Genomic DNA, 23341 nt, shown 5'->3' on the forward strand with positions numbered 1-23341 from the left:
GAAACAAGGCAAAAAGAGCCTTCTATGCCATCAAAGGGAACATAAAATTTGACAGACCAATAGGATCTAGCAAAAAATTCTAAGAACCCATTGCCCTGTATAGTTGTGAGGTCTGGAGTCCACTCATCAACCAAGAATTCACAAAATGGGACAAACACCAAATTGAGTCTGCATGCAGAATTCTTCAAAAATATCTTCCGTGTACAACGTAAAACATCAAATGCATGCAGAGCAGAATTAGGCCGATACCCGCTAATTATTAAAGTCCAGAAAAGAGACTCCCAAACATTACAAAACAAAGCCATCACCTACAGAGATTAACCTGGAGAAGAGTCCCCTAAGCAAGCTGGTCCTGGGGATCTGCCCACAAAAAGACCCCATAGTCCCAGGACAGCAACACAATTAGACCCAACCAAACCATGAGAAAGCAAAAAGACAATTACTTGACACATTGGAAAGAATTAACAAAAAAACTGAGCAAACTAGAATGCTATTTGCCCGTAACAGTGACTGACCCAAACTTAAGAAAAGCCTCCACTATGAACAGACTCAGTGAGCATAGCCTTGCTATTGAGAAAAGTCACGGTAGGCCAACCTGGCTCTCAAGACAGGATATGTGCACACTACCCACAAAATGAGGTGGAAACTGAGCTGCACTTCCTAACCTGCAAATGTATGACCATAGAGACATTTCCCTCAGAATACACACATCCACAAAGAATTTGAAAACAAACCCAGTTTTGATAAGTTCCCATATCTGGGTGAAGTACCACAGTGTGCAATCACAGCAGCAAGATGTGACCTGTTGCCACAACAAAAAGGGCAACCAGTGAAGAACAAACACCACTGCAAATACAACCAATAGTTATGTTTATTTATTTCCCTTGTACTTTAACTATCTGCACATAATATGACCTCTGACATTTCTTTATTCTTTTGTAATTTTTGTGAGTGTAATGCTTACTTACTTAACTTTTAACTACTTAACTTTTGTTAATTATCTTGTTCACATGCTTTGGCAATGTTAACATATTTTTCGCATGCCAATAAAGCCCTTAAATTTAATTGAGAGACAGGAGAGAGAGTGCAGCATATTTCTTCAATTCAATTCAATTTGCTTTACTGGCGTGATGTAACAATGTACACTACGGTTCAAAAGTTTGAAGTCACTTAGAAATGTCCTTGTTTTCCATGAAAACATCCATGAAATTAGTTGCAAAATGAATAGGAAATATAGTCAAGATGTTGACAAGGTTATAAATAATGATTTTTAATTTAAATAATTGTGTTGACTGTGCTGGCCACTCCATTACAGACAGAATACCAGCTGACTGCTTCTTCCCTAAATAGTTATTGGATAGTTTGGAGCTGTTCATTGTCCTGTTTTAGCAGGAAATTGGCTCCAATTAAGTGCTGTCCACAAGGTATTGCATGGCGTTGCCAAATGGAGTGATAGCCTTCCTTCTTCAAGATCCCTTTTATTCTGTACAAATTTCCCACTTTACCACCACCAAAGCACCCCCAGACCATCACACCATGCTTGCCAGATGGTGTCAAGCACTCCTCCTGCATCTTTTCATTTTTTCTATGTCTCACGAATTTTCTTTTGTGATCCGAACAACACCTCAAACACTTTTTTCCAATCTTCCTCTCTCCAGTGTCTCTGTTCTTTTGCCCATCTTAATCTTTTATTTTTATTGGCCAGTCTGATATATGGCTTTTTCTTTGCAACTCTCCCTAGAAGGCCAGCATTCCGGTGTCGCCTCTTCACTGTTGACGTTGAGACTGGTGTTTTGTGGGTACTATTTAATGAAGCTGCCAGTTGAGGACTTGTGAGGCGAGGCGTCTGTTTCTCAAACTAGACACTCAAATGTACTTGCCAACTTGTACAGTTGTGCACCGGGGCCTCCCACTCTTCTTTCTATTCTGGTTAGAGACAGTTTGCACTGTTCTGTGAAGGGAGTAGTACACAGCATTGTACGAGATCGTCTGTTTCTTGGCAATAGCTCGCATGGAATAGCCTTCATTTCTCAGAACAAGAATAGACTAACAAGTTTCAGAAGAAAGTTCTTTGTTTCTGGCCATTTTGTGGCTGTAATCGAACCCACAAATGCTGATGCTCCAGATACTCAACTAGTCTAAAGAATGCCAGTTTTACTGCTTCTTTAATCAGCACAACAGTTTTCAGCTATGCTAACATTATTGCAAAAGGGTTTTCTAATGATCAGTTAGCCTTTTAAAATTATAAACTTGGAACACAAGAGTGATGGTTGCTGATAATGGGCCTTTGTACGCCAATGTAGATATTCCATTAAAAAAAATATGCCGTTTCCAGCTACAATAGTCATTCACAACATTAACAATGTCTACACTGTATTTCTGGTCAATTTGATGTTATTTTAATGGACAAAGAAATCTGCTTTTCTTTCAAAAACAAGGACATTTCTAAGTGACCCCAAACTTTTGAACAGTAATGTACATATTACCAAACGCTTATTTTGGAGATTTACAATATTACCATAATTAAAATAATAATAATCAATACTGTCAATGGGACAACAGTAACATCAATAATTAAGGGTCAAAATAATCATACATTGAACAATAAAAATAAGCATAGGGGTGTGCAGCTTGGTTGGTCTGTCAGACTGTCCCTCATCTTTTGGCAGGCAGCAATGTAGTGCGCTTTACCTCACTCTGGATGTAAAAGGAGACCAGCAGGTTGAAGAAGGCGGCCCGGCGACTTCCCATGTCTACTTCCTGTGGCTCGCTGCTCATCGCACTACACAGTCTGACACACAAGATAGATTGATATTTTTAAGTGATAGTGGTAGGGATGGCTAGAGGATACAGGGATATCATGTGGGACAGAGAGGATAGAGAGCGTTAGAGATGGTTTAATGATGGAGAGATGACTGACTTGTGGTAGAGGAAAGCACCAGCAGCAGATGCCAGGCCTCTGCGGGAGGCAAACACCAAAGGATACACATGGCTACACTCCTCCTCGGACAAGCCTTCCTCTGTCCTTCTGCACGTGCGCGCGCACACACACACACACACACACACACACACACACACACATTATTTACATAGTAAATGCCACACACTCCCGCATGCGCATACGCATCAATCTACTACTTGTGTGAACCAAAAAATAAACATACAAGAAATTCACATAGCCACAACACAGTTACACGCATTCACACACACTATAGAATTTCATAAACGGCAAGCACTTGCTGGCAGACCTTCACACACACACACACTCACTGTTGGAGGAGCAGCAGCAGCTGGACAGCTTCCACCGCCACGTCTGGGTCCTTGTCTAGCACCATGCAGAGCATCCTCTCCTAAACAGAATCACACAACACACACACACAAAGACAACAGAAAGGATGGAGCTGTCCAATTTCACTAAGCCAAGGAATAAACAGCCACTATCTCATGCAACACATGGGGCTTGGAAGGGGTTTATGAAGCAATTTGAACTGACATGCTTGAGAATGACTATTAGCCATCTGTTCTAGACACAAACAAAACCTGCAAACTGCAATACGTACAGAGTTAAAATACCACAAATTAGGGTTGTCACGATACCAGTATCGTGATAATCGGAATTATTGAATTAACCCTAGGAAGCTCTTTGCCACCTTCTCCTCCCTCCTGAATCCTCCTCCCCCTCCTCCCTCTCTGCAGATGACTTCGTCAACCATTTTGAAAAGAAGGTCGACGACATCCGATCCTCGTTTGCTAAGTCAAACGACACCGCTGGTTCTGCTCACACTGCCCTACCCTGTGCTCTGACCTCTTTCTCCCCTCTCTCTCCAGATGAAATCTCGCTTCTTGTGACGGCCGGCCGCCCAACAACCTGCCCGCTTGACCCTATCCCCTCCTCTCTTCTCCAGACCATTTCCGGAGACCTTCTCCCTTACCTCACCTCGCTCATCAACTCATCCCTGACCGCTGGCTACGTCCCTTCAGTCTTCAAGAGAGCGAGAGTTGCACCCCTTCTGAAAAAACCTACACTCGATCCCTCCGATGTCAACAACTACAGACCAGTATCCCTTCTTTCTTTTCTCTCCAAAACTCTTGAACGTGCCGTCCTTGGCCAGCTCTCCCGCTATCTCTCTCAGAATGACCTTCTTGATCCAAATCAGTCAGGTTTCAAGACTAGTCATTCAACTGAGACTGCTCTTCTCTGTATCACGGAGGCGCTCCGCACTGCTAAAGCTAACTCTCTCTCCTCTGCTCTCATCCTTCTAGACCTTTCGGCTGCCTTCGATACTGTGAACCATCAGATCCTCCTCTCCACCCTCTCCGAGTTGGGCATCTCCGGCGCGGCCCACGCTTGGATTGCGTCCTACCTGACAGGTCGCTCCTACCAGGTGGCGTGGCGAGAATCTGTCTCCTCACCACGCGCTCTCACCACTGGTGTCCCCCAGGGCTCTGTTCTAGGCTCTCTCCTATTCTCGCTATACACCAAGTCACTTGGCTCTGTCATAACCTCACATGGTCTCTCCTATCATTGCTATGCAGACGACACACAATTAATCTTCTCCTTTCCCCCTTCTGATGACCAGGTGGCGAATCGCATCTCTGCATGTCTGGCAGACATATCAGTGTGGATGACGGATCACCACCTCAAGCTGAACCTCGGCAAGACGGAGCTGCTCTTCCTCCCGGGGAAGGACTGCCCGTTCCATGATCTCGCCATCACGGTTGACAACTCCATTGTGTCCTCCTCCCAGAGCGCTAAGAACCTTGGCGTGATCCTGGACAACACCCTGTCGTTCTCAACCAACATCATGGCGGTGGCCCGTTCCTGTAGGTTCATGCTCTACAACATCCGCAGAGTACGACCCTGCCTCACACAGGAAGCGGCGCAGGTCCTAATCCAGGCACTTGTCATCTCCCGTCTGGATTACTGCAACTCGCTGTTGGCTGGGCTCCCTGCCTGTGCCATTAAACCCCTACAACTCATCCAGAACGCCGCAGCCCGTCTGGTGTTCAACCTTCCCAAGTTCTCTCACGTCACCCCGCTCCTCCGCTCTCTCCACTGGCTTCCAGTTGAAGCTCGCATCCGCTACAAGACCATGGTGCTTGCCTACGGAGCTGTGAGGGGAACGGCACCGCAGTACCTCCAGGCTCTGATCAGGCCCTACACCCAAACAAGGGCACTGCGTTCATCCACCTCTGGCCTGCTCGCCTCCCTACCACTGAGGAAGTACAGTTCCCGCTCAGCCCAGTCAAAACTGTTCGCTGCTCTGGCCCCCCAATGGTGGAACAAACTCCCTCACGACGCCAGGACAGCAGAGTCAATCACCACCTTCCGGAGACACCTGAAACCCCACCTCTACAAGGAATACCTAGGATAGGATAAGTAATCCTTCTCACCCCCCCCTTAAATGATTTAGATGCACTATTGTAAAGTGGCTGTTCCACTGGATGTCAGAAGGTGAATTCACCAATTTGTAAGTCGCTCTGGATAAGAGCGTCTGCTAAATGACTTAAATGTAAATGTATTGCGGCAAGGAAACAAAACATGAAGCAGATTTCTTTTCTTGAAGAAAACATTCCTAATGTTAGAAACAAACAGCATTATGTTGTCACCTAGTCACATTAGTTTAATTGGCAAGCTATAGCACCCACAATATACAGTGGGGCAAAAAAGTATTTAGTCAGGCACCAATTGTGCAAGTTTTCCCACTTAAAAAGAGAGGCCTGTAATTTTCATCATAGGTACACTTCAACTATGACAGACAAAATTATTATTTTTTCGTCCAGAATATCACATTGTAGGGTTTTTAATTTATTTATTTGCAAATTGTGAATGTTGAACGGTTTAAAGGTCTTACACACATCGGCTGCGGAGAGCGTGATCACGCAGTCATCCGGTACAGCTGGTGCTCTTATGCATGTTTCAGTGTTACTTGCCTCGAAGCGAACATTGAAGTAGTTTAGCTCGTCCGGTGGGCTTGTGTCTTCTCTTTCTAGTCTGTAAGTGATTGCAAGCCCTGCCACATCCAACGAGTGTCAGAGCCGGTGTATTGCGATTCGATATTAGTCCTGCATTGACTATTTGCCTGTTTGATGGTTTGTTGGAGGGCATAGCGGAATTTCTTATAAGCTTCCGGGTCCCAATCCTTGAAAGCAGGAGCTCTAACCTTTAGCTCAGTACGGATGTTGCCTGTAATCCATGGCTTCTGTTTGGGGTATGTACGTACGTACAGTCACTGTGGGAGGGGACGTCATTGATGCACTTATTGATGAAGAAAATGACTGATGTGGTGTACTCCTCAATGTCATCGGAGGAACAACGGAACATATTCCAGTCTGTGCTTGCAAAACAGTCCTGTAGCTTAGCATCTGCTTCATCTGAACACTTTTTTAATTGATTTGAGTCACTGGTGCTTCCTTGCTTTAATTTTTTGTTTGTAAGCAGGAATCAGGAGAATAGAATTAAGGTCAGATTTGCAAAATGGAGGGCGAGCTTTGTATTTTTTTTTTAATTGAAATGTATTTTTCACCTTTATTTATTTAACCAGGTAGGCCAGTTGAAAACAAGTTCTCATTTACAATAGCGACCTGGCCAAGATAAAGAAAATCAGTGCGACACAAACAACAGAGTTATACATAGGATTAACAAACGTACAGTCAATAACACAATAGAAAAATCTATATACAGTGTGTGCAAATGTAGTAAGATTAGGGAGGTAAGGCACACGTGCTGCGGGTGTGTGCTGCTATGGTGACCAGTGAGCTGAGATAAGGCGGGGCTTTACCTAGCAAAGACTTATAGATGACCTGGATGACGACGAATATGAAGCGAGGGCCAGGAAACGAGAGCATACAGGTCACACTGATGGGTAGTTTATGGGGCTTTGGTGACAAAACGGATGGCACTGTGATAGACTGCATCCAATTTGCTGAGAATAGTGTTGGAGGCTATTTTGTAAATGACATTGCCGAAGTCAAGGATCAGTAGGATAGTCAGTTTTACGAGAATATGTTTGGCAGCATGAGTGAAGGATGCTTTGATGCAAAATATGAAGCCAACTCTTGATTTCATTTTGGATTGGAGATGCTTAATGTGAGCCTGGAAGGAGAGTCAGAACCGTCCAGAGTAGTGATGCTGGACGGGCAGGCAGGTGTGAGCATTGATTGGTTGAAGAGCATGCATTTAGTTTTACTTGCATTTATGAGCAGTTGGAGGCCACGGAAGGAGTGTTGTATGGCATTGAAGCTCGCCTGAAGGTTTGTTAACACAGTGTCCAAAGAAGGGCCAGAAGTATACACAATGGTGTTGTATGCGTAGAGGTGGATCAGAGAAACACCAGCAGCAAGAGCGACATCATTGATGTGTACAGAGAAAAGAGTCGGCCCGAGAATTGAACCCTGTGGCACCCCCATAGAGACTGCAAGAGGTCCGGACAACAGGCCCTCCAATTTGACACACTGAACTCTATCTGAGAAGTAGTTGGTGAACCAGGCGAGGCAGTCATTTGATAAACCAAGGCTGATGAGTCTGCCGATAAGAATGTGGTGATTGACAGAGTCGCAAGCCTCGTCCAGGTCAATGAAGACGGCTGCACAGTATTGTATTTTATCGATGGCAGTTATGATATCGTTCAGGACCTTGAGCGTGGCTGAGGTGCACCCATGACCAGCTCGGAAACCAGATTGCATAGAGAAGAAGGTACGGTGGGATTCAAAATGGTCGGTGATCTGTTTGGCTTTTGAAGACTTTAGAAAGGCAGGGTAGGATAAATATAGGTCTGAAACAGTTTGGGTCTAGAGTGTCTCACCCTTTGAAAAGGGGGATGACCGCCGCAGCATTCCAATCTTTAGGGATCTCAGACGATATGAAAGAGGTTGAATAGGGGTTACAACAACTGCAGCGGAAAATTTTAGAAAGAGAGGGTCCAGATTGTCTAGCCCAGCCATAGAATAATGCTTTTTAAAATTCTTGATTATCGTAGGTTTATCGGTGGTGACAGTGTTTCCTAGCCTCAGTCCAGTGGGCAGCTGGGAGGAGGTGCTCTTATTCTCCATACACTTTACAGTGTCCCAGAACTTTTGGGAGTTTGTGCTACAGGGTGCAAATTTCTGTTTGAAAAAGCTAGCCTTTGCTTTCCTAACTGCCTTTGTATATTGGTTCCTAACTTCCCTGAAAAGTTGCATATCACAGGGGCAATTTGATGCTAATGCAGTACGCCACAGGATGTTTTTGTACTGGTCAAGGGCAGTCAAGTCTGGAGTGAACCTATATCTGTTCTTAATTCTACATTTTTTGAATGGGGCATGCTTATTTAAGATGGTGAGGAAAGCACTTTTAAAAGAACAGCCAGGCATCCTCTACTGACGGGATGAGGTCAATATCTTTCCAGGATACCCAGGCCAGGTCGACGAGAAAGGCCTGCTCGCTGAAATGTTTTAGGGAGCGTTTGACAGTGATGGGGGTGGTCGTTTGACCGCGGACCCATTATGGACGCAGGCAATGAGGCAGTGATTGCAGAGATCCTGGTTGAAGGCAGCAGAGGTGTATTTAGAGAGCAGGTTGGTCAGGATGATATCAGGGTAGGGTAGCCTAGTGGTTAGAGCGTTGGACTAGTAACCAAAAGGTTGCAAGTTCAAATCCCTGAGCTGACAAGGTACAAATCTGTCGTTCTGCCCCTGAACAGGCAGTTAACCCACTGTTCCTAGGCCGTCATTGAAAATAAGAATTTGTTCTTAACTGACTTGCCTAGTAAAATTAAAAATTATGAGGGTGCCCGTGTTTATGCATTTAGGGTTATACCTGGTAGGTTCCTTGATAATTTGTGTGAGATTTGAGGGCATCTAGCTTAGATTGTAGGATGGCCGGGGTGTCCCAGTTTAGGTCACCTAACAGTACAAATTCTGCAGATAAATGGGGGGCAATTAATTCACATATGGTGTCCAGGGCACAGCTGGGGGCTGAGGGGGGTCTATAACAAGCGGCAACAGTGAGAGATTTACATGATTTTTAAAAGTAGAAGCTCAAACTGTATTGGCACAGACCTGGATAGCATGACAGAACTCTGCAGGCTAACTCCACCCCCTTTGACAGTTCTATCTTGGCAGAAAATGCTGTAGTTGGGGTTGGAAAATTCTGGTGGCCTTCCTAAGCCAGGATTCAGACATGGCTAGGACATCAGGGTTGGCGGAGTGTGCTAAAGCAGTGAACAAAACAAACTTAGGGAGGCTTCTGATGTTAACATGCATGAAATAAAGGCTTTTACACTTCCAGAAGTCAAGAAATGATAGCACCTTGGGAATAGGAGTGGAACTAGGGGCTACAGGGCCTGGGTTAACCTCTACATCACCAGAGGACCAGAAGAGGAGTAGAATAAGGGTACAGCTAAAGGCTATAAGAACTGGTCATCTAGTGCATTGGGGACAGAGAATAAAAGGAGCAAATTTCTGGGAGTAGTAGAATAGATTCAGGGCATAATGTACAGACAATGGGTATGGTAGGATGTGAGTACAGTGAAGGTAAACCAAGGCGTTGATTGACGATGAGAGGTTTCGTCTCTGCAGGCACCAGTTAAGCCAGGTGAGGTCTCCGCACGTGTGTGGGGTGGGACAAAAGAGCTATCAAAGGAATGTTGAGCGGGACTAAGAGCTCTACAGTGAAATAAAACAATAAAAACTAGCCAAGACAGCAGTAGACAAGGCATATTGACATTAGAGGGAGGCATAAAGCAATCACAAGTATTGATCAGGAGAGCTAAGACAACAACGGGTAAATGGCAATGAATGGGCAGAGTGGGTCAGTTAGGTACATACAGGGCCTGAGTTCGAGACTGGGGCCGACAGGTAAACAAAATGAGGTACTGTGTTATTGAAACAGTCCAGGGGGCATCAGCTTTGTAGCAGAGTGATCATAGGGTCAAAAGAGCAGCAATAAGTGAGTCAGGGTACCGTTCGGTAGTCACTACTACGCTAGGCGAGCAGGGGACACAGCATTCAGAAAAGCTAGTGGGCCAGGGCTAGTAGATGGTTCTTCAGCGACATCGTAACAGAATAGCCTGTTGAGACCACATCGGGCGATCACGTCCGCAGTCCAGTCGTGATGGATCAGCAGGTCTCCGTGTCGACAATAAAGGGTCCAGGCCAGTTGGCAAAGGAGGTATTGTAGCCCTAGAATTAGCTGGTATATGAGCCTAGCTCGAGGCTAGCTCAAGGCTAGCTGGTGCTTGCTTCGGGACAGATGCGTTAGCTAACAGTAGCCACTCGTTTGCAGCTATCTAGCTGCAATGATCCGGTGTAATGATCCAGAGCGGCAGGAATCTGGTGATGTGGTAGAGAGAAGCAGTCCAATATGCTCTGGCTTGATATCGCGGTGTGCAGACTGGCAGGTATTGTCCGAGCGAAGGCTAGCTGGTGACCGAGAAAAAGGTGAAGCCCGCTAGCCGTGGCTAACAAAGACTAGTAGCAAGTTAGCTGGCTAGCTCCTGATGGAAGTTCCAGTTATCAGGAATAAAAATAGCAGACCCGTACCACATTGGGTGAGGCGGGTTGCAGGAAAGTATATTTTGTTTGTAGATAGAATGTGAGATTAAGATATATATGAAAAAGACTGGCTATTTACACGGGACAAGACACGGTTTAAGACAAAGAGAAACGCTACGCCATCTTGGATTATAATGTATGCGTATGTGTGGAATAAAGGTGGTCAATAGTTTTTTCCCTCTGGTTGTATATTTAACATGCTGATAGAAATTGGGTAAGACGGATTTAAGGTTCCCTACATTAAAGTCCTCAGTCACTAGGAGCGCCGCCTCTTGGTGAGCGTTTTCCTGTTTGCTTATGGTGGAATACAGCTCATTCAGTGCGGTCTTAAGTGCCAGCATCAGTCTGTGGTGGTATGTAGAAAGCTATGAAAAACACAGATGAAAACTCTCTAGGTCGATAGTGTGGTCTACAGCTTATCATGAGATACTCTACCTCAGGTGAGCAAAACCTTGAGCCATCCTTAGATATTGTTCATCCGCTATTATTTACAAAAATACATTGTTTTACCAGACGCCGCTGTTGTGTCCTGCCGATACAGTGTAGAACCAGCCAGCTGTATGTTGATGATGTCGCCGTTCAGCCACAACTCCGTGAAGCATAAGATATTACAGTTTTGAATGTCCAGTTGGTAGTTTAATCTTCCACGTAGGTCATAGATTTAATTTTCCAAAGATTGCACGTTTGCTAGCAGAATGGAAGGAAGTGGGGGTTTATTAGATCACCTATGGATTCTCAGAAGGCAGCCCGCCCCCTGGCCCCCTTTTCTCCGCCTTCTCTTCACGCAAATGACGGGGATCTGGGCCTGTTCCCGGGGAAGCAGTATATCATTCACGTCGGTCTCGTTAAAGGAAAAAAAGGACTCTGCCAATCTGTAGTGAGTAGTCCCAGTTCTGATGCCCAGAAGTTATTTTCGGTCATAAAAGATGGTAGCAGAAACATTATATACAAAATAAGTAATAAAAATAAGTTACAAGTTACAAACAACGCAAAAACAATTGGTTAGGAATACGTAAAACGTCAACCTTGTTCTCCGGCACCATCTCTTACAGTTTTTTTTTGCCATGGGATATCTGGTATCGTAGCATCGTGATACTGGAATCATGAAAACCCTACCACAAATGGTTACCACAAACTGGGACAGAGAGGGTGAAAATACCACTGCAAATGGCTATTGTTTAGTGGTATAGTTGATATGGTGACATAACCTGCATCCTGTATTGTGAGTGTCCAAAATGCGAGGGCACACACACACGCTTAGTGATGGTGGAGAGCTTTTTAACATGGGAGTTGTGCTACACCCTAATTGGTGCCCAGCTAAGGACGGACACACTGAAAGATGACACTGAAGGACAGAAAAAACTGTGGGAGACTGACAAAAACAAAGGGAGAGAGAAAGAACGAGAGAAACAAAGAACGAGAGAGAAATAGAGAAAGAAACAGAGATAGAAAAAGCGAGAGCAAGATGGAGAGACCAGATAAAGAGATGCAGGAGGCCTACCTTAAACCTGCTGGTGAAAAGCTCTAGGCGTCCAACTAAGTCCTTCTCCTTGTAGAGGCCCTGCAGGGCCCGCACACACTGCAGACGCACTGAGCCTTGCTGTGGGTGAAGAGCAGTCTCACACCACATGCAACACATTCTTGCACTGTTTACTTTCAATCTGGATAAACAGACACCATATCATTGTCATCTTTCAAAGCAAAGTTAAGATATTCAACTAGATAGAATGTTGGAGGCCCCCCCCATGTGTGCCTGTGTTGCGTGTAGTGTACCGCGGTATTATCGCTTACCAAAACGTCATGATACCAACATTTTAGAATGCCGTAGTACCGTTTCATATGATACTACCAACTTTTTTGGCCCTCCCAAGCTATAGAACCCACTGGCGCCTGTTATAAAATCAATTGTTTATACATTCAGCTTAAATTATTTTAAGCAATGAGAAACTAGTCTCTTGTATGCACCTGTCTAATAATGTCCACTTTACTTTCATGCACATCTCATGTGCGGCAGCTGTTATCGCCTGCTTCCACCCTCCAGCCATCACTGACCTGCTTCCCTTCCAGCCATCAATGACCTGCTTCCCCTTCCAGCCATCAATGACCTGCTTCCCCTTCCAGCCATCACTGACCTGCTTCCCCTTCCAGCCATCACTGACCTGCTTCCCCTTCCAGCCATCACTGACCTGCTTCCCCTTCCAGCCATCACTGACCTGCTTCCCCTTCCAGCCATCACTGACCTGCTTCCCCTTCCAGCCATCACTGACCTGCTTCCCCTTCCAGCCATCACTGACCTGCTTCCCCTTCCAGCCATCACTGACCTGCTTCCCCTTCCAGCCATCACTGACCTGCTTCCCCTTCCAGCCATCACTGACCTGCTTCCCCTTCCAGCCATCACTGACCTGCTTTTCTCTGTCCACTCTTCTTGTGCATCTATTCTTCCATCAGTTTTTAAAATATAATTTTAGCCATGATGGCGATGGGGGATGTAGACCCTGGTCAGTCTTCTGTTCTAACATTTGATACATTGGAGCAGCAAGCAGAGCTAGCAAAGTTGATTCATTGTATATAATTTATTCCCTGGCATAACAAAGAGCACAGGCCAGTCTGATAGGCGTTGCAAGTTCACTGTCACACAGCAGTGCCAAAATGGAAAAACAGATTTGCAGCTTGGCACAGGAAGAAAGGAGAAGGGTCGGCTACTCATGAGATGTTGTTGAAAGGTAAGAGTCATACAGGGCCAAAACTCTAGTCATACAGGGACTAACTCTAGTCATACAGGGACTAACTCTAGTCATACAGGGACTAACTCTATTCATACAGGGACTAACTCTATTCATACAGGGACTAACTCTATTCATACAGGGACTAACTCTATTCATACAGGGACTAACTCTATTCATATAGAACACACTAGTCAGATAAGGGCTCCCGACTGGTGCAGCGGTATCACTACAGACACCCTGGTTCGATTCCAGGCTGTATCACAACCGGCTGTGATTGGGAGTCCCATAGGGCGGCGCACAATTGACCCAGCGTTGTCTGGGTTTTGCCGGTCTAGGCCGTCATTGTAAATATGAGTTTGTTCCTAACTGACTTGCCTAGTTAAATAAAGGTTAAACAAATTAATAAAAACAAGGCTAACTGTAGTCATATAAGGCTAACTATATCAAAAATATATCTCTTTCTGGTGCTACTTACACACTGCAAATAGAATGTATGTTTGTTGACAGACAGGAGTGTGTGAGAGAGGTAGTGTGTTTTATGAGAGTAGAGGTTTCATGCAGTGTTTTCCCCTTACTGACACAATGACATGCAGATCATTATGTATATTCCTTCCTCCCATTCCTCCAGCCAAATCACAGCTAGGCCTTTGCAAATATCAGGGAATTAGCGATTCTATGCAGTATTCTATTATAAAGTGAACAGTTTGAAGTCAAATTCAATGTGTTGTATTGAGTAAAGTGTGAATATCAGTGGCAGGTTTGTGTAGCACACGCGCTTAACGTTTCGAAAATGGGAACAAGCGTCTGGGGGGGCAGGGTGAACAGGACGTTTTTGTTGTTGTTTTTTTACTCCTCGGAATCGTGATACTTGATACTTGCCTGTTATTGTATCATTAGTAAAATGTTGATATTGTGACAACACTAGTAGGGCGTCTGTCTGCCTGCCCACCTTGTCGTGCAGGGTCCAGCCCAGGTACTTGAGATATCCGTCGTTGAGGAAGTCTCCGGGGTTTTCTCTGAGCCACACGCCCATCTCCTCAATACATACGGCCCTGATCTCAGCTACGCGGTCCCGGTAGCGGTGCACAAACACACCCCGAAACGTAGCATTCATCATGGAGGACAGCTCCTCCTGGTGCTCCCGCAGCTTAACACACACACACACACACACAAAAGAGAGACTGAACAGAACAGAATGTGTAGGGATGTGCTGAAGATGAGCATTATCAGGGTGTGTGCGCGCGTGTTACCTCGCTGATGGTGGCCTGTAGTTCCTCCAGCCTCTCTGAGGCTCTGTGTTCGGCACTCTTGCTCCTCTCCGCGTCGTACCGTCTCTGGGTGGTCTTAATCTGGGCAAACACCATCACTGCTACCTCCACTATACCAGTCATCAGCTTCATCGCTAGGGGGAGGACACACAGTTACATATAGGAATGGACACACAAGGCTAGACATATGCCCCAAAATATGGTCATGCACAGATTGACATACAGACAGTCATGCACACAGACAGACAGAGCACACCTCGCTGGTAAATACATTGAACCAATGAGTGTGTGCTGGGACTCAACAAAAACAGTACTGTGGTCAATATGCGGTGGCTGTCCAGTGTCTCACCGATGAGGGTGCTGGTGTGTCTGAAGGCCCTGACCTGGGAGTCAGACAGGCCGGTGAGCAGTGCCAGCAGGGCGGAGAAGAGGTACTCGTCGTACAGAAAGCTGTTCTGGCAGGAGCGCACCAGCACCTGCATAAACTCACACATGCTAGCCCGGAACTTACGCCACTGTGGGCCAGGGGAGCACAGGGGGTAGTTCACAGAGTCCTGTGTTGGGGAGGAGAACAGGAGATATGAGAGATAAAAATATCTCCTTAGTTTTGGGCTCAATGTTGTGGAAATTAGCAGTGGGAAATATAATTGAATAACATTGTTCCAATTAAATAATTATATCATCATTCATATAAAGCTTTTCTCAAACCCAGGGCACTTTACATGAGCCGCGAAGAGATGTGTAAAACACAATAAAAAAAAAACTCTGACTTGGTCCCAAAAGGTATCCCCGCTCTCTCACCTCATTGAACTCTTTGGTCAGTGTGCTGATGATCTCAGCGTTCTGCATACCGTCAAACATCTCTCTGCTCACCACACCTAAGGAGAAGTGTTGTGTTCATTAGACAAGAAACGGACGAAAACGACTACCTGGACTCATCTGTTCAGAAAAGCCCATTTTAATTTTGTGTTACAAAACATTTTAACATTTTCCATTGCATCCTAATGAACACATCCCTGGTGAGGAGGATCAAAGCTGACATCACCTGGCCCTAACATACAAGCAGTTCATTTTCTCTAAACATGAAATGCTAACACAAACTAATATTTGTTAATGAACAAAAAATTGGATGTGAAACCCAGTGCTAAATACATGTGTTTTAAACCTCCATCCCCCATAACTTTCTTCATCAGTCTTTCATCCATCCATATACCAGTGTAAGTATACACTGGAATGACAGGCCGCTTGACGCTGGTCCTTGCATTGTTAGCCGGCCCAGAAATCAATAGACGGAGTGCTAATCAATGGCTGTTTTGGGGATCAGGTTAAAAGAAATTCCAGTGACCCCTGACCCCAATCACCCCCTGCCCTCTCTGTCTCTCAGACACCCCTGACCTTTGCAGCCACAGCACTGAACGACGAAGTTGATGAGCTCTAGTAGGCCCGCATCCCGGTCCTTCTTGTAGCTGTCTAGCCACTCGTCCACCACCGCCTGGAGATTGACAGGGAGGCCACAGCCAATGAGGGGAGAGCAGCATACAAAGTCAAAACTGTTATCATTATGTGGCGATTAGTTACTCCTTTCTTACCAGTTAATGTCCTCCTCCCTTTCTAATTATCATTCCCTAAACAGAAATGGGTATATACACTGTCATCCCTTTCCCCTTTAACCTCTAACCATATTTTCTGTCTGTCATCTTCTCCCGCCCAGTCTCTCCAACTCTCTAGGACAGCAGAGTATGAGTAGAGTAGGGCTGTACCGAAAGTCGTCTGTTCTTTTAAATGTGTATTTTTCCATATAGACACACCCTATGTGTTTTAATAAAATCAACTGTATGCATTGAGCTTAAGGTTCAATGAAAAAAGACAAATGCCTCAAGAGGGCGCAAGAGATCTTGATAACCAGAAGAAAAAAACCTTAACCTGACCCAATTATTCTCCTCTCTCTCCTGCTGGCTTTCGCAGATTCTGACATTACTCTCCTGAAGTTGCCGGTAATAGGCTACACGAGGAGTCGGCAACCTTTTTCATGTTGAATGACAATTTATCTTACCAGTTCTACCGATCTGTGTACAAGTTGTTTTTCATATGGACATTTGTGTGATAGTTTCATTTAACTTATAATATATAATAATATAATGTCTTCATGTCTCAAAATCATAGTCATGTGGTTAATAAAAATTATATCCAAATTTAAATGATAGAAACCTAAAAAGTAACTTCTCTTGCCATGGTCAACTATTTAAAAATTGCCTACATAAGGCCAACAAATAAAAACATTGCAGACATTCTAATGTATTTGTCCTCTTGCTCAGTTGTGCATCAGGGCCTCCCACACATCTTTCTATTCTGGTTCGTCAGTTTGCGTTTTTCTGTGAAGGGAGTAGTACACCGCGTTGTATGAGATCTTCAGTTTCTTGGCTATTTCTCGTCTGGAATAGCCTTCATTTCTCAGAACAAGAACATACTGACGAATTTCAGAAGAAAGTTATTTGTTTCTGGCCATTTTGAGCCTGTAATCGAACCCACAAATGCTGATATACCATATACTCAACTAGTCAACTAGGTATTGCTTCTTTAATCAGGATAACAGTTTTCACCTGTGCTAACATAATTGCAAAAGGGTTTTCTAATGATCAATTAGCCTTTTAAAAATGATAATCTTGGATTAGCTAACACAGCGAGCCATTAGAACACAGAAGTGACGGTTGCTGATAATGGGCCTCTGTACGCCTACGTAGATATTCCATTAAAAATCTCCCGTTTTCAGCTTCACAACATTAACAATGTCTACACTGTATTTCTGATCAATTTGATGTTATTTTAATGGACACATTTTTTTGCTTTCCTTTAAAAAAAAAACAAGGACATTTCTAAGCCACTCCAAACTTTTGAACGGTAATAAATAAATAAATATATATATATATATTAATTTATTTTAGTTTTTATTAACTAGGCATTCTTATTTTCAATGACGGCCTAGGAACAGTGGGTTATCTACCTTGTTCAGTGGCAGAATGACATATTTTGTACCGCATAGTCAGCTCGGGGATTCGATCTTGCAACCTTTCGGTTACTAGACCAACGCTCTAACCACTAGGCTAACTGCCTCCCCACATTACATTACATTACATTACATTACATTACATACATTACCATACATACATTACATTAATTACATTACATTACCATACATACATACATTACCATACATACACGCATACATACACATACACACATATATATACATACACACATATATACACATATATACACATACACACATATATACACATACACACATATATACATATATATATATACATACATATATACATACACATATATATATACACACACACACACGTTACTGTTCGACTAAAACGGTCTAACGACCAAACAATCGTCGAATCGACTTATTGGGGTCAGCCCGAGAGCAGAGCTACTATTCTGCAGTACTAGGCTGCAATTTGTACTCATTGAGTTGAGTAAACTTATCCATCTATGTGAGAGTGCTGAAGGCTGAAAAAAAATCTGTATTGTGCTCCTATATAATAGGGAACTGTTTTCACACTTTTACTCCCTAACCCTCAAGAGACTGGGAAACTGGAGTTTCAGAGGCCAACAGTGGGTGGGACAACCATGAGCTGTCAATCATTGACTATGTGACCCAATGGCAGCTCTCCTACCTCTACATCAAAGGGCCTTAGTAGGATCAGATCTGTCAGCTACTGACAGTGCATGATAATCATCCCCATTGTGGGCTGTAAAGGCTTCATTTCCCCGTCATCCCTCCCACTACCTATTCTCTTTGTTTCTCCCCCCACACCAATACCTCACTCCCTCTCTCACCACCATAGCACTCTTTCCAGATCTCACAGCCTCATACATATCCCCAGCGCTCATGCCCTGGTTCCCCATCCTCTCTCTCTCTCGCCTGGGGGAGCCGAGCTGCCTAGTTCTCCCCAGGGAAGGCTGCGGTGGCTGAGGGGAACGGGCTTGTTGGGTGGAGGTGGTGCTGGGATTTGGGCTGGCCTGGGATGCAGCTTTACGCCTAGGTCTCTTGGGTGGCTGGGGATAAAACAAAGGGTTCAAAAGGCTATTGTGAGTGAATTAATGTAATTCTATAAATAGTGTAGTTAGTGTTGGTGCTCCCCCCAAAACAGTTTATGTAGCTCTATAACATCTAAACAAACAGATGTTACAGTGAGGGGTTAGCTAAGTCTTCATTGAGAAAAAATTATGGCACCTGGTTGCTATGTCTGAATCTGTGTGTGTCAGTGTAGGCTGCTGAGGGGAGGACGGCTCATTAAAATGGCTGGAAAGTAGTGAATGGAATGGAACCCATGTGTTTGATGTATTTTATAAAGGGATGGGCATTTGACCTTTTTTGAATGGAAGCTATGAAAAGCTACTTTTAAGGGTGTCCCGAGTGGGGCAGCGGTCTAAGGCACTGCTTGAAGCATCACTACAGACCCGTGTTCGATCCAGGGATGTGTTGCAGCCGGCCGCGACCGGGAGACCCATGAGGCGGTGCACAATTGGCCCAGCATTGTTCGTGTTAGGGGAGGGTTTGGCCGGCCGGGATGTCCTTGTCACATCGCACTCTAGCGACTCCTGTGGTGAGCCGGGCGCATGGACGCCAACACGGTTGGCAGTGGCACGGTGTTTCCTTCAACACATTGGTGGGGATGGCTTCCGGGTTAACAAGCGCATTTGCAAAAAAAGCACTGTCGTTGCACCAATGTGTACCTAACCATAAACATCAATGTCTTTCTTTAAAATCAATACACAAGTATATATTTTTAAACCTGCATATTTAGTTAATATTGCCTGCTAACATTAATTTCTTTTAACTAGGGAAATTGTGTCACTTCTCTTGCGTTCCGTGCAAGCAGTCAGGGTATATGCAGCAGTTAGGGCCGCCTGGCTCGTTGCGAACAGCATCGTTACCCATCGCTCCACAAAAGCCTCGGCCCTTGCAGAGCAAGGGGAACAACTACTTCAAGGTCTCAAAGCGAGTGACGTCACCAATTGAAACGCTTTTAGCGCACCACGCTAACTAGCTCGCCATTTCACATCGGTTACACCAGACTAATCTCGGGAGTTGATAGGCTTGAAGTCATAAACAGCTTGAAGCACAGCGAAGAGCTGCTGGCAAATGCACAAAAGTGCTGTTTGAATGAATGCTTACGAGCCTGCTGCTGCCTACCACCGCTCAGTCAGACTGCTCTATCAAATGTTAAATCATAGATATAATTTTAACAGATGTTGACCGATTAATCGGAATGGCCGATTAATTGGGGCCGATTTCAAGTTTTCATAACAATCGGAAATCGGAATTTTTGGGCGCCAATTTCATTTTTACACCTTTATTTAATCTTTAATTAACTAGGCAAGTCAGTTAAGAACACATTCTTATTTTCAATGACGTCCTAGGAACAGTGGGTTAACTGCCTTGTTCAGGGGCAGAACGACAGATTTTCACCTTGTCAGCTCGGGGGATCCAATCTTGCAACCTTAACTAGTCCAACGCAATAACGACCTGCCTCTCTCTCGTTGCACTCCACAAGGAGTTACGCGAATGCAGTAAACCAAGGTAAGTTGCTAGCTAGCATGAAACTTATCTTATAAAAAACAATCAATCAATCATAATCACTAGTTTACTTCACATGGTTGATGATATTACTAGATATTATCTAGCGTGTCCTGCGTTGCATATAATCTGACTGAGCATACAAGTATCTGACTGAGCGATGGTAGGCAGAAGCAGGCGCGTAAACATTCATTCAAACAGCACTTTTGTGCGTTTTGCCAGCAGCTCTTCGTTGTGCGTCAAGCATTGCACTGTTTATGACTTCAAGCCTATCAACTCCCGAGATGAGGCTCGCGTAACCGAAGTGAAATGGCTAGCTAGTTAGCGCGCGCTAATTGTCGTTGTGTTTCTGGTTCGAGACCAGGGAGGAGCGAGGAGAGGAACGGAAGCTATACTGTTACACTGGCAATACTAAAGTGCCTATAAGAACATCCAATAGTCAAAGGTATATGAAATAAAAATCGTATAGAGATAAATAGCCCTATAATTCCTATAACTACAACCTAAAACTTCTTACCTGGGAATATTGAAGACTCATGTTAAAAGGAACCACCAGCTTTCATATGTTCTCATGTTCTGAGCAAGGAACTTAAACGTTAGCTTTCTTACATGGCACATATTGCACTTTTAATTTCTTCTCCAACACTTTGTTTTTGCATTATTTAAACCATATTGAACATGTTGTTTCATTATTTATTTGACGCTAAATTGATTTTATTTATGTATTATATTAAGTTAAAATAAAAGTGTTCATTCAGTATTGCTGTAAATGGCATTATTACAAATAAATAAAATCGGCCGATTAATCAATATCGGCTTTTTTTGGTCCTCCGATAATCGGTATCGGTGTTGAAAAATCATAATCAGTCGACCTCTAATACCCAATGTTGACTTTGTGGCTGTGTAGCTAGTGTCATCCGGAAAGAACCCTAAACAAAAATTACGCAATTATTCCAAAACTTTGTTGGAACACATATTTCCCCACTTCAGTTAACCAGTCCATTTTGAATTTGTGATAAAACTGAAGTAATTTGGCAAGGAATGTATTTTGTGTTCCCCAACAGTTAGATACATTTTTATGGTAATTTATTTCTGTAGGTGCACTCAGCACTCACGTGTAAAGGGAGCGGTGGAAACACAATTGAGTGATTTAGACATGAAGGGGAAAGGACCTTTAGGGAGCAGAATTTTGTGATGCTTGGTTTCTTTTTTGTTGTGTTCCGCAAATGCACATGTACAAATTAAACACTCGTCAAAGCATATTAACTTTGTCTTGAAGACAACATTTTGACCAAATAGCTTTACAGTATTTGAACAAAATGTGATCTCTGGTTAAAGATCGATTTTTGAAGTCAGTTCCAGAACTTGATTTTCCACACCCATCCCTAATTTGATACCATTCCACTCATTCCCATACAGCCATTACCACAAGCCTGTAAATCCCAATTAAGATAACACCAACCTCCTGTGGTGGGGTGTGTGTGTGTGTGAGAAAAAACATTACAGACCCGAGGTCCTAGTAGTGCAGTGGTCTGTTTTCTCCGCTTCATGGCCTTCAGCTGGACTTCAAAGTCACTGCCAGAGTCTGAGATGTCCTCGATCTCCTCAAGACTGCAAATAAAAGTAGTAATGAACAAAGCCAACACAAGTCATAAACAATCACACTATCTAGCTAATGCAATAAGTCTGCATAATTATATAGCTAGCTGGTTCTTTTTATATTTGTGATACCCATGTCATGTTTAGCTAGCTAGCTAGCCTAACTTACCTGTCATGGCTTGATTCATCAGAGTGTTGCACTTCCATATTTCTGGTCAGCCAGTAATGTTAATGGTATTGTAGAGTTAGAGGTAGATAGAGGTAGATGACGGTTGGATTCAGGAACTTTGGCTAAACAGGTTGGCGAATAGAAGAAACAACAGTTATAGGATATGATCAAGCATATTGAGTTCGGGATATTACAATTCTACCTTGGCAAAAGCAAAACCGACAAGAACTAACATGCTAGCTAGCTAGCTACTGTTACAGGTAACTTAGGTGTTTAACGTTAGCCTTAAAAGTTAGTCAACAATGCGAAATTTAAACTAGCAAGCTAACTTTAACTACAACAAACGTGTTAAATAATACAAAATGGTCTCTAGCTACCTACCTGGATAGTAGTGTAGTGTTAATCTGAAGTAATGACTTGGTAGCTAGCTAACTATTGTGGATAGAACAGGTTTCCCTCAGATCCGATGACAGACGATCACTGGAGAAAAAAAATACACACTACGCGCCGGCGCGAAAATCACACAACTCTCATTCGAGTTCAGCGATTGGCTGACAAATTGTGACGTGATTCATATGATTGGTTGTTAGCACATATTTCCGCACGGTAACGAAAAATTGTGAACGGATTGGCCCTAAAGACAACCGACCTAGGATCAGGCTTTACACCCTTAACAATTGTATTGAGAGGAAGATACAGAAGGAATACTGACCACATGTCAGCGCTAATGATATATAAAAGGGACGTTCCGTTAAAAAAGTACAACCTGACACTTCGATTTGGAATTATATAGGCATGGATTGTATTACCATAGGACCCCATTAATTCTCAACATAGGCTATGTCTATAACACAAACTCTCACATGCAACTACAAAAGGAAGAATATACTGGTTGTGTTGTGCTATTTTCAACATACTTTTAGAGTCTGCATATCTTTTAATGGGGTAAAGAAATTATTGTAATTCTGATAGGACAATATTTTGATGCTGTATATTGCAGTTTCATATATTATGTCTCGTGTAGCTCAGTTGGTAGAGCATGGTGCTTGCAACAACAGGGTTGTGAGTTTGATTCCAATGGGGGACCAGTACAACAATGTATGCACTCACTACTGTACATTGCTCTCAATAAGAGTGTCTGCTAAATGACTTAAAATGATTACTGCTCTAAATTACCCACTGCCTACATCCATATAGCCTATTTACCCTCACCAATACTGATCAATAACGGAATACGGCAAAGAATGCCTGGGGGTGGTTGAAAAGTAACATCTGTTCCACAGGCAGTGCTGGCATGAAAACACACACAAGTGTACCCCTTTTGCAGGTCTTTACCAGACCTAAAAATATGTTTTCCTCCATTCAATCAAGTGTAATAAAAAAGGCCCAGGCCAGGTCAACATTGTGGTAGACTGGATTGTAAGGCCTATGATCACTGGCTCATACCAGG

The 23341-nt window shown here is 43.8% G+C and overlaps 1 protein-coding gene across 1 annotated transcript in view; it reads right to left on the reverse strand.

The window, feature by feature from the left end:
* The window catches only part of LOC135526574 (cohesin subunit SA-2), a 46570-nt gene extending 24641 nt beyond the window's left edge, over nucleotides 1-21929 (reverse strand). The window contains exons 1-12 of the mRNA XM_064955071.1: nucleotides 21892-21929; nucleotides 21632-21734; nucleotides 18380-18598; nucleotides 15923-16019; nucleotides 15329-15405; nucleotides 14877-15081; nucleotides 14510-14661; nucleotides 14209-14406; nucleotides 12035-12133; nucleotides 3271-3350; nucleotides 2921-3028; nucleotides 2692-2791 (exon numbers count right to left, since the gene is read on the reverse strand). Of these exons, the coding sequence (XP_064811143.1) occupies nucleotides 2692-2791; nucleotides 2921-3028; nucleotides 3271-3350; nucleotides 12035-12133; nucleotides 14209-14406; nucleotides 14510-14661; nucleotides 14877-15081; nucleotides 15329-15405; nucleotides 15923-16019; nucleotides 18380-18598; nucleotides 21632-21734; nucleotides 21892-21929 (1476 nt within the window). The remainder of the gene's footprint in view (nucleotides 1-2691; nucleotides 2792-2920; nucleotides 3029-3270; nucleotides 3351-12034; nucleotides 12134-14208; nucleotides 14407-14509; nucleotides 14662-14876; nucleotides 15082-15328; nucleotides 15406-15922; nucleotides 16020-18379; nucleotides 18599-21631; nucleotides 21735-21891) is intronic.
* Nucleotides 21930-23341: the final 1412 nt, after the last annotated feature.

Source organism: Oncorhynchus masou, chromosome 32 (genome assembly GCF_036934945.1).
Source record: "Oncorhynchus masou masou isolate Uvic2021 chromosome 32, UVic_Omas_1.1, whole genome shotgun sequence".
NCBI classification, from domain to species: Eukaryota; Metazoa; Chordata; class Actinopteri; order Salmoniformes; family Salmonidae; genus Oncorhynchus; species Oncorhynchus masou.